The sequence below is a fragment of the Cynocephalus volans genome, chromosome 11, assembly GCF_027409185.1.
Source record: "Cynocephalus volans isolate mCynVol1 chromosome 11, mCynVol1.pri, whole genome shotgun sequence".
In the NCBI taxonomy this organism is placed as follows: Eukaryota; Metazoa; Chordata; class Mammalia; order Dermoptera; family Cynocephalidae; genus Cynocephalus; species Cynocephalus volans.
The window spans coordinates 7,174,523-7,186,798 of record NC_084470.1 but is presented as its reverse complement, the minus strand read 5'-3'; the positions used below and the strand labels follow the sequence as shown (position 1 = coordinate 7,186,798).

At 48.2% G+C, this 12,276-nt stretch overlaps 1 protein-coding gene across 1 annotated transcript in view; it reads right to left on the bottom strand.

The window, feature by feature from the left end:
* Positions 1 to 869: 869 nt before the first annotated feature.
* Positions 870 to 12,276, bottom strand: part of GLI3 (GLI family zinc finger 3) — a 263,430-nt gene continuing 252,023 nt past the window's right edge. Inside the window, exons 13-15 of the mRNA XM_063113777.1 lie at positions 8,505 to 8,795; positions 4,114 to 4,441; positions 870 to 3,155 (exon numbers count right to left, since the gene is read on the bottom strand). Coding sequence (XP_062969847.1) covers positions 877 to 3,155; positions 4,114 to 4,441; positions 8,505 to 8,795 — 2,898 coding nt within the window. The 3' untranslated portion in view covers positions 870 to 876. The remainder of the gene's footprint in view (positions 3,156 to 4,113; positions 4,442 to 8,504; positions 8,796 to 12,276) is intronic.

Sequence of the window (12,276 nt, the reverse complement as noted above, 5' to 3'; positions counted from 1 at the left end):
TCCCAGAACAGAAAAGCAGCAATGTGTCTGAGTGCCACAGCGGCCTGTCCCCTCCCTCTCACTGCAGCACTAAACAGCAGTGGCTGCCGAGGGAAGCGGAGGGAGAAGAGGCAAAAGGGGGTAACTGAGGACTGACCACATCGACACACCCACTCAAAAGCACACCTACGGACACAAAGGGTGTGAATCCCACACTGTGAACAAATGACTTCATTTGCAAGAGCCCCAAGTTCCCACTTCTGTGCAACTGTCGAAAGTCTGCCCTGAACTGAATTAGGGGTGGGGAGCATGTCACAAATCTTGACATTGCACCCACAAAGGATTCTAAAGCTCACTATCCGAATTCTGATTCTTGTGCCCAATGTGGGAATCAAAAGAAAAACAAAACAAAACAAAACCCAATACACAAAACACAGAAACGAAACACTGAGCATATGTAAAAGTTAATTAAAAAGCTGGAAGTGTAACCCCTTGGTCACAAGCACACCAACTCCTGCTTCCTTTGAGGAACAGAGAAACGAGTCAAATCTTCTCATTTGCCTGCTCTTCTAAAAGGAAGAAGAGCGTGCAGCACGTCACACACTGACACTGGTTTACTAAAAAACGGGGCAGGCTTACAGTTTAAAGAAAAAAGAGGGTGGTTCGAGTGTAACAATACTGACTCAAAACTGAAATGTAAGACAGTTTCTCCCTAGAATACTTTAGGGTTTTTCAGAGTCCTTTTCCATAAAAGGAATATACTTGAAACACATCCCAGTCAGGTGAGATGAGATTGCTAAAATACATACAGAACTAAAAAAACAAACCAGCCCACAACAGTTTCTTCTTTTCAACTCCTATACTCTTACGTTTGTTTGCGGTCCTTTTCCCTAATGCTTACTGCATAACTGCAAGGAATTTGCTTTCTTCCGCCAGGGAGGTTAGCAAAGAACTCATGTCCCCGATGGCCATGTTGGTGGTGTTCAGGGACAGTGCGGGGAATGGGAGGGCCACGCGCGGGGTGGTGAGGCGGGAGGAGCTGTGGGAAAAGTTCTGAGTGATGCTGGGGCTGAAGGCCCCTGACACCAGGCTGGCGTGGTCCCCGTCGTCTATGATGGCATCGAAATCGATCTGCACCCCTTCCAGGTCATGGCTGTCGAGGCCATCCACCGTGCTCGTCACCTGGTTAGCACCTGGGGAAAGTAACTCAGCGTTTTCGGCGCTGGTCCCCTGCAGCAGGCAGCTGGCTTCTGAAATGGAGAATGGCCCCACTTTCGTGTCTTGCTGACCGAAGCCCACGGTCTGGTCATAGAACTGACCAGAGTAGTTCTGCACATTGGAACAGAGCTGCGAGGTCTGCCCTTGCATCTCCAGCTTGATGCCATTCACCCTGCAGGTCTCGCTTGTGTCACTGAGCTGTCCCCTCGCCACACCCTGGCGCCTGCCGCCCCCAAAGCTGGCACACGGCTGGTAGCCCCTGACAGCTGCCAGGTTCGACAGCTGGCTGCTGTGAGCCCCCGGCAGGCAGCTCTCTGGCCCCGGGTAGACACCTCCATGCGGGGCCGTGCTGACCTGGCCCAGCACCTGCTGCCCGGGCCGGCCCACCCCCTGCTGCTGCTGGCTACCGCCGAGCAGCTGGAGAGCCAGGTAGCCCTGTCCCGCCAGGTCTTGGGTCTGCATGCCGTTCACTGCGCTGCCAGCTGACTCGGTTGGGGCCGCTGCCAGGCCAAAATCCAGTGGCCCCCCACTCCCGTGCACAGCAGCGCTCTTCAGCTTTGATCCTTGAATGCTGGCCGCGCAGGTACCACCCAGCGCGCTGGGGGCCGCCGGCTGCCTGCTGAGACAGTTCTCATACTGCGGGGCCTTGTAGGGCTGCTCGTGGAAGGCATTTCCACTGGTGCCAGCTGAGCTGCCGCTGTGGGTCACCAAGGGCTCGGGACCACCGTAGGAGCTGCCGTTCTCCCCAAGGGGCTGGTATCCCCCCGCAGGGCCGGCGCCGCTCCGCAGCGGGTGCTGCAGGTGGACCCCGCTGCCGTACAGACCGAAGGCCCGGGCCTGCTGCGCGCTGGAGCGCGGGCCACACTTCAGCTTGGCGGAGGACAGCTCGGCGCTCCCGGAGCTGACTTCGTTCCACTGAATGGGCAGGTCAGGCTTGCCGCCGTCGGCCGAGGGCTGCTCCAGGGCACGGTACTGCTGGCTGGCGTGGCTGGCCGGGAGCCCGGGAGGGCCGAAGTCCCCGGGCCCGTGGGCCACTTTACTGTCGTCGGCGACGCTCTGGAAGTGCTGCTCATACGCTGCTTGGTTCTGGGAGTTTAGATACTGCACCACGTCATCTGGCAAGAAATCCTCATCGCTCAAGCTGGCATCGGCGCCCACGGACAGGGACTCCAGGGTGACATTCTCGGTGATGCTGGGGGGGCAGGGGGACGCGTGGAAGTGACGGGACTGGCCGCCCTCGGGGGGCCGCGTGTAGTTCTGCAGCACCAGGTTCCGCTTGTCCGCGGACGCAGGCAACACCGGAGGGCTGAGGCTGCTGAAGCGCTGCACCCGGGGCACAGAGGGCAGCTCCGGGCCTGTGCGCACGGGGTCGCTCGCCCTGCGCACGCCGCTCCCCAGCGCGTCGGAGGGCAGCAGGGGGCGCCGGCCGTAGCCGTGGGCGCCCCCGTCGCTGCCTCTTCGTGGAGGGTGGACGGGCGGCAGCGCGACCCCCGCCTCCCTGGAGTCCCCGAGGAGCGCCAGCCGGGTCCGCAGGCTCATGCGCTCCATCTGGGGCAGCGGCGTGGGCGGTGGCCCGCCGGTGGCCGCCGCGTACTTGGCCTTGAGGCGGTACTGCTGCGCGGGTGTTAGGCTCAGCAGGCCGGGCAGGCCGTCGCCCTGGCTGGCCTCGCTGGACCTGCGGGAGGCGTCGGTGGAGATGGGGTCGTAGGAGTCGGCCACGCTCACGTTCTGCGGCCGGCCCTCAGCCTGAGAGGCCTCGCTGGACCTGCGGCTGGAGAAGCAGGGCGAGATGCCCGACGAGCGGCGGCTGCTCAGGTAGGCCGAGCTGATGCTGCTGGTGCTGCTGTCCCTCCTGCCCAGCAGGCTCAGCACGGTGAGGTCCACGCCCAAGAGGTCGCTTCTGCTCGGGAGGAGCGTCCCTGGCCCGGCCAGACTGCAGCTGCTACCGGACTGTGTGCCTGGGGATAGGGAGAGACGTGTGACGAGGGATTCATGTCAAGGGTGACCGAAGCCAGGCCGCGGCCAGCCTCTTCTCTAAAGAGCCCGGGAGTTACTGTTTTCGGTGTCCCGGGCCTCTATCATAAGTACCCGACTGCACAGTGTAGTGCCGGAGCACCCACGGACAACACTGAATGAACAGCTGTGGCTGGGGCCAATGCCACTTTACAGACAAAATCAGGGGGCAGGCTGTATGTGGCCCCCAGTCTGTAGTTTGCCCATCCCGGCTTAAGTAATACAATAACAACTCCCTAAATTCAGTTAAGCTCCTCCACAGGCGTAGAGCAAGGACGAAAGGAACCTCGGGATGTACACACAAGGCTCACATCCCAAGCAAGACCCCAGGAGGAAGTATTTCAGGAGTTTCATGTCCACACTCAGGGCTTCCTGTTTATTCAACATCCCATGAGCAGGTAACACACACCTGAGTTGGTGGAGAGGAGAGGTGCGCCCTTAGGATGTGCTCCAGGTATCCACAGCAATCTCAGAGGCAAAAACTACATGGGAAGATAATGGGAAAGGACGCCGGCCTGACCTTCAACTGAGCAAACCTGAATAAAAGTCGCTGCTGACCTCTGGGCTTTAGATTTTGGAAACCAGAGACAGGCTTCCAAACGACAGATGCCTCTGCCACTGGCATTTTCTCACTCTAGTCTAACACTTACGATTTTGCTACCAGAATACAAAGTCTTACTTTTTGTTTCAGTATTATCCTGTTACTACCTGTTTTTACAATGTGGACCTTCCAGAAAGGAACCTCAAATGGGCTCATTGTTACTCTGGATGGCTGCATTGTAATTTTAGGTCTGGTGTGGAAACGAGCAGATATAAAGCCGAGGGCCCAGTTCCTCTCACAGCACTCTGGCCCCACTTAACAGAACAAACCTGAGCAGATGCACAGTCCAATATGAAACTCACCATTTCCTATGACAGGAGAGACTGCAGGGGCTTTGTGGGGTAGAACAGGGTTCAGTCGTGGGAGCATTCCATTTACTTGTTTTAGCCTTTCTAATTTCACATGCTCCATCCATTTGGTCCCTGCTGGGTTCCTCCTAGCTTGCAAGGCGAGAGCTGTGGTTGCAGTGGAAATGGTTGAGTCCATAATCGGGGTTTCATCGACGGCACTGAGGTCTCCTACGCTACCTCTATCAGTCAGAGGAAGCTCGAGCCCACTGTTGGGATAGTTGTTGATGGGGGATTGTTGGCTGCTGCATGAAGACTGACCACCAGGGCTTGGCTGAGATGTCTGTGGGGGTCAAGAGGAAAGGAAAGAAATGTCACCAGGGAGGGTAAAGGAAAGAGCCAATAATGAGAGCCCCTGCACATCATGACCTTTGGGATTATCAGTAGCTGAATGAGAACAACTATGTTCCAGTGAATGGAGGTGGCCTCTTTCAGCCACAATGACTGATGGACCAGCAGGCTGGTGTGCAGTGGACCGGCAGAGAATGCCAGATGTAGTGTGATCGGTATGACATTAGCCATGGAATCCTGTCCCAAATGCCAACTCTGCAAACACACTTCCTCAGTTCCAATCCCACCTCCACAACTTTAATCTTTGTGCAAATCACCTAGCCACTCTAAACCTTAGTTTCCTTAATTGGAAGATGGAGACGATTTATTTAGGCACTGTTGTTGGGAATTAAGTGTGAAGCCTAGAGAGCACACAAGTATAAAAAGAACTGGATAATAATAACCGGTGGAGAGGGCATTAGCAATTATTATTATCCAAGTTGGTTCCTGTCTTTGGGTTCATTTTGCTCAGCTGAAACATAAATGAAAGATATGCTCCATAGGCACGCATTACCTCTTCTGCAACAAGAGCCCCTCTAGGCTGTTCAGGGCTGGTTAGCCAAGTCCTTTGTAACCTCTCTTCCCTCCTTCTACATCTTTCTGCTCTTGTAGAAGAACCTCAACCAACATGTGGATAAAGGCAGTTATAAGAGGTAAAACTTTAACCACTTAGCTTCTGCTATATCCAGAGAGGAAGCACAGCTGCAAATCCCAGCGATCGGGCATCTATGTGACAATTCCACGATTCCCCTGAGTGTGCCCGAGCATTTCACAAGGAGAATGAGGAAATGTTTTCCTCATCCCAACCAAGTGGACTCTGAGAAAATTCTGCAACTAATTGGAACTCCATCTAGTCCAGTGGTTCTCCAGCAGGGAAAGCACCCCCAGCCCCCCACCCCCCTGGCTCCTGGACATAGGGGGTGGGAAGCTCGGCAGTCCCAATGTCTGCAGAGCACTATATACGAGGGTACTTCAAAAAGTTCATGGAAAGGTTTGTATTATCATTCAATTCTATTTTCCACAAACTTTTTGTAGTATCCCCATAAAACGGCCTGCACAACACAGGACAGTACACACAATATAGATCTGTTTGATCTAAAATCCCAGTGGTGCCTTGGTTGATAAACACTCAAATCCTTTTCGTATGGAAAAGAAAAGTGATGTTCAGAGAAGTTCAGTGAATGCCCAAAGTCACAAAGTTGATGGTATGACTCTCCTAGGTGCTTAGGCTGGGTCCTTCCACGCCTCTGCAGCACCTTCTCCAATGTTACTATAAACTTGGAGCCACTGACCGAGCTAGAAATTCTCTAGAGAGAGATAACTACACTCAGTTACATCATACAACTGGAGTCTTAGGTGGACTTCACAGTGCTGTTAGGCAGGGGTTTTCAGAGACAGGACTTTTCAATTGTGCCCCATATACTTTTCTGCTATCACAGTACATACACCCACCCAAGCAAATGAACACATTCTATGTGAGTGCCACATGATACACTAACTTTATCCTGGGCAACCAAGCAGAGCAAAATAAGATATACACATTTGATCATGAGTGTGTAAAGCCTTGCTTAATTTTTTGCCTCGGCAGAGTCTCGGAGTGCCATATCACCTGCTCCTTCCTGAGGTACCTGGAGTTTTGAGAGCTTTGGATGTCTTTTACTCTAGAATTGTCAAATCAGAGTGTGTGTGTGTGTGCATATATGAATTTGTGTGTATGTGTGTGTACACACACACAAGCAGGCAGACACTTTCATTTAGGCATGTAAGAAGGCACTCAGACCTTTAAATAGAGATTAAGTTGCTAGCAACAAATGTATCCAGATCTTCCTCAAAGAAGATGGTGCATATTTGGTCCAAGAATGAATTTACACTACTCAGTACCACAATTAAATAGTCTTTGAGAACATCTGCTTGGTTGGTCCCAGTGTGATTTGTTATGAAAACCTGAACAAACAGAACAATGAATTCCACCATCTAACTCTACATTTTTCACATGCTGATGTTCAGAACACATTGTTTCTATATTTAAAACACATCTGAGTAATGTTCACTACCAAAGATATCACAAAGCCACAAAAACTAAAGAAAAGTGGAACAAACAAAAAATTACATGTTAAACTGAAAACAAAACAAAACAAAACAAAACAAAACAAAGCACAGAGAAGCCAAAATTCCCTCACCTTATTACCCACTGTCCTTAGGAAGTGAGAACAAGACATTTAGGAGCATTAGACAGAGGAGATGTTGCATTAACAAGAAAAAAGAAGAAAGAATTTAATTTATAGCATGATGATCAAATCAAAGACATGTTTTTAAAGAATGACTATTAGAAATGTAAATCTCATGTGCATTTTAGTAAATGTCTATGAAGATACCTACCTATATTTAAATGTGTGTATGCATATACATACATAATAGTCTACTGTGGAAATGTGATTAATTTATTAAAACTGAGTAAGCCTCAGTTTCCTCACCTATAAAGTGTGGGGACTAGTTGCTATCTCTGTCTCCTCTAGTCCTATGTTTCTATGATTTAATTACTTTACAAAATATTTCATACGTTGGGGCATCTCAATGTTATGCTATACTCTAAAAGAAGTATATAAAACACAGTTTATAAGCTGATTAATTTAAAAATACAGTGATCAATCATAATCTACATAAAAATATTTAAGACACTTTTTATAACTACAGCTATCAACTGAGAAGTAATGATAAATCTGTACAGACTATCAGCATTATTTTAGGCTAGACTTAATGTCACTTTCTATGACTCTTCAGAGTTCAAAGATAAACACGATAAGTCTCTGAAATGTAGACTCCCACCCTGCCAATGCTGGAACCGTTTGCTTCTTCCTGTGCATATACGCTGCTATACAGTGGTGTTACTCGTACATTCACAGGGTGCCCATCCACTTGCTTAACTGCTCTAATTTTAAGAAAACGCTTCCTTAGACTGAGTACAAAACTGCCTGCCTGATCATTTCTGGGTGTCTGGAAGTCTAAGCATGCGGCTTCTATCTGGTACATTTCCTCCATGGGTCAGAGAGTGACAGACTAGAACTGAACATAGTCGCATGGTTAAATCCATCATGCACATGGCCAAACAGAAACGTACCGACTCTCCTCTAATATCGACTCAATTTTCTCATTGTCCTTTTGAATTTTTTTTTTGGTGTTTTATAAAAGCAAAATCACCAGCTGAAGTTAGAAAGAACCTGACAGAGCAGCACGATCCGCAGAAATATTCTGAGTCGCCAAACCACGACGACGCCTGCCCATGAGGACTGTTCAAAGCCCTCCCTTGTTCTCTGCCTCCTTGATTCAGACACAACTGCAGTAATGGTCTCTGGTTCATCCAATCTCTAGACTGGACTGGACTGCAGTTGTTTCTAAAAACAATCCATCCTGCCATGCCATTCCCCATCTCGCCCCTTTCACTCCACACAGGACCAGGCCCCCCGGGCTCCCTCTCCTCCCTCGGGACACGCCCTGCCTCTCCCGAGTGCTGGCTCCATGTCCCCATGGCCTCCTCTGCCCTCTGAGGGCACTGGCAGCTAGTTCCTCTCCTGAAAACTCTTTGCAGGGACTTGTGTTTAAGCCCCCATCACAATGAGTGGTAGGATTTGTTTTCGGTCTGTCTATCCCACTGGGCTATAAACTCCTAAAGCATACGGATGGTGGCTTATTTATCTGGGGGTCACCAAGGCAAAGAAGACAGAAAACATGTTTGTGGAAAGACTCAGTGAATTCTGTTCTATATTACAGACATGCTGAAGAGACAGTCTTTCTTCCTGCCACAAGTGGTATGGTTCTAGATCAATTTTAAAAATCAGGGAACCTGGAAACTCTCTTCTGAGCTGATTTATTCTATGTAGATCAATTTCAAGTAAGCAATCCCGGTCCCTGGGCTCATGGCTTCCTCAAATCAGAGACAGCCTGATATGCCCTGCCCAGCTCTTTGAACAGGCCCCGGACCAGCTCTAGGGACATCAAAAGGAGAGTGAATGACATACCATGGGCTTCTCGGCCTTGACCGCTTTCACCTGGAGGCATTCTTCCCGCTTTGAGGTAATGTTGCTGAGGTCCTTCTGCTCACCGAGGGCTCCCTGAGTCGGCCGGCCGGGGGACCTGGACTGTGAGTGGCTGCCAGAATCTCGAGGGGGTGGGGGCCGAGGATGGATGTCCCCACGCTGCTTCTTGGTGACGTGAGCCTCTGGGCCATGCACCGTCTTCACGTGTTTCCGGAGGGAGCTCGGGTCTGTGTAACGCTTGGTGCAGCCTGGGATTTTGCACACATATGGTTTCTGCCAAATGCCATGAGAAGGAGATAACAGATCGCTGTGAAAGTGATTACACTCCAGCCCAACAGTCCTTTGTGGTGGCGCATTACATTTTTAATTCTTTCAAAACACTTTCACAAAACTTTGAGTTTAATAAGGCCATTGAACACTGTTCCATGTCCACAGAATCTAGCTCTAATAGAGTGCTATGTTAGAGAGAGCTCAGGGAGCACTAAGAATGTGTCAATAGATTTTTGTCCTTGGAAGCTTTTACACTGTGAGTAGGAAGAAGTAACACAGTGCCATGACAGGCACTTTGCAGACATCGGATGGTGACGAGGGTGATGTCGGGAGGAGGCTTAAAAGACCCCATCATCTAATTGGGAGGATGCTGTGTGCCTGGCAGGAGAGGGTGTGTGAAAAAACTTCTCATGGATGTCCTGGTTCCGAGATCTAATACGACTCTGTCCCCTTTCAAAATGTGCTATTTACACGTAGGCATAGTAATAAAAAAAACTGCCTGTAGCCTCTCCCATGTTAGATGTCACTAAAATGTGTTCCTTTGGGCAGCATTACAACTGTGTGGGAATGTTCAGAGCACAAAATATCCAGGGCCTTTCTGATCTCCAAAGTTGTAAAGCCTGGTCCACGATGGCTCATCATAAACTGCAAAAGGGTGGCTGGTGTGCTGGGGACCAGGCTTCCTGGCACGTGCTCTCCTCCCGATACTAACTAAGGTCTATAAGTTATTTCATGCTAATTTCATCTTCTATGTGGGTCAGTGAGAAAGCCTACAGACAGAGTTATAAAAAACTGTATCAGTTCAGCTTATAGCTGAATATTTACTCAAATCACAGAAATGCTGGCCTTTGCTCATGACCAGTATCAGAATTATGATTTTGTTCACTCGGCTGGAAGTATAATGTATATTCATGGATGCTTGCGTGAGTATGTAATCTATGTATCCTAGAAGATGAGCATTTAAGTAAGCAATCGTCATAAAAGGCATGATTAATGTAATTGTACCCATGATATCTTTAAAAATGCCCCATCTTATAAAATGTATGTCTAAAAGATGCTTTCTCACTAAAAGCCCAAGAACAGACTGAGTGCTACCTAAAATGCTGAAACGTCCTAATGCAGTGAAGCGAAGACTCCGAAAATCATCCTGAGAGGCGTCACCTCCACATTCGAGATGCCTCTGGGTAGAATTGACTCGCATTAACTATGAATTACGTCTATTCAGGAGCTTGTGTGATTTGCAGCATATAGATACAATGAAACGAGTGCCTCAGGTCCTATGCATTAGGACAGAAGAATGGCTCTGACGATTAGTGCCATTACCTTACCATGTCCTGACATTAGCCCTACGCTTGCTCACAGCATTGCTGCGACAGGTCCTTCCACCAGCGGCACACTGGGAGGCGGGGGGCAGTTGTGTGGGGATAGGAAGAGGAGAGGGGGCCCCACGTGGGGCCCCAGTACCTGTGCGAGGAGCTATTCTTCCTGTCAACACAGGCATGTGTATATTGTGGGTTAGCCTCGAAGTGAGGACACTGCTAAGGTGTAATGAGCATACAAATGTGTGTCGGTCCTCCATTTCCCAGGACAAGAGCACGTTCAAGTACACCTGCCCTTGCATGTGAACACCCAAGAGCACTCCAAAAAGTTTGCGGTAAAACGGAACTGAAAGATAATACACGTCTTTGCATGAACTTTTGAAGTACCCTCATATACGTTATTCACCCACAAAAACTCACAAGAACACAGTTAGGTTCAGGAGATTTATACTTGACAACAAAACATATTAACCCCTCGTGTAGGCTGGCTCCCAAATTTTGCTGTGATAAATGACTGAAATGAAATATAACTGTAGGCTAAGATAAATGTTGTGAGACTTACTGAGTTGCCCACTTCTCGTGTCCTGAATATTCAAACTTCTGTCACAGATGTTAACTTTTTGACTCACTGCACTGACAGGCATTTTGTGGAAGCAGCTGATGCTTTTTCTGACTTTTGTAGACTTTGTAGAATTTATCCAACCGATTTTTTTTCAATAAATATTTAATGGTCCCTACCATATGCAAGATTCTGTGAACACAAAGTTGTGAACAATGGGACTTAATCTCAAGGAATATAAAATCTGGTAGAAAAGTTAGGTGATGACATTGTCTGCATTACAAAGTGTGTGTTCGATGTCAGCAGGTGCACTGAGGAGGAATCGTTTTGTTATTACGTGTCTGTACCTGGGTTTGATGTTAGCTCATGAGGTCATGGTGAGTGTGAAATAAGACCATGTACATGGAGTGCGCACCAGGGTACATGGCACAGAGTGAGCACCAGTCAAGGAGCTTTTACCCGGATTCTGAGAGATAAAAACGAGGGCAGGAGGATGCCAAAAAGCAGTGTCCTGAGCAAAGGTCCAGCAGCAGGACCATTTCATACATGCTGAGAAGGCAGGCCATAGCACAGGCTTCTGGAAAGTTCCATTCGCTGTAATGACAGTGAAAGGTCAGGAAGGAGAGCTGAGTGGCCTGGAGTAGGGAATCCTGTCGGAGGCCGGCCAGAGGCTGCGGTCCCATGGCCCTAAATGCGCAGGACAGCTCAAGGGACAGAGAAATGCCGGAACGGCTTCCCTGAGTGGGAGTCACTCCCTTCCTGTTCTGCTCCATCACATTCTTCGCCACACCTGGAAAGTGCTTGGCATGTGGCCAGCTATCAAAATTTGTTCAGCGGACAATGAAGGTATAAATAAGAGAGCAAATAAACAAAAGAAAGTACCTTGATATCTCTAGGATTACCTGTTTACACAAATCTGGATTTTCTGGGCAAACTTAATTTTATTGTATCTGAAACTGTCCGTCAATCCTGCACAAGGCCAAAGCCTTCTAGGGAAGAATGATTTACATGTGTGTGAGCAAAATTTTAATCACGTATTATGATCAAGGTTAATAATTTAAGTAAATTGCTTAACATTGGTGAAATATATTATCAACCGTTATATATTTTAATCTCATCGCAGATGTTCAACTCTTAGACAGCACTGCACTTTTTACCTCGTAGAAGAACACAGGCTCAACTATAACACACTTGATTAAAGCAAATAGGCACACACATGTTTTAAGTCTATCGAAAGATAAGTAAGTTCAGTAAGTATCTTTATATGTGTGCATTGGTAATCCTAACACACCCAACTGCCCAAATTTCTTCACAATAACAGAAGAGAATTTTGGCCTAACATCTATCAAAATGAATACCTTCTAAATTTCTAGTTGAAATTATACTTAAATATACAAAATATAGTTGAATAATAAATTAAATTCTAAGTTAAACCCTCTAACATTTTTTAACTGAGATATAACTCACATGTTGTAAAAATAACCCTTTGAAATCGTACAATTCAGTGGCATTCAGTACATTCTCAATGTTGTACGATCATCACCACAATCTAATTCCAGAACATTCTCACCACCTCAAAAAAAAAGAAACCCTGTACTCATTATCA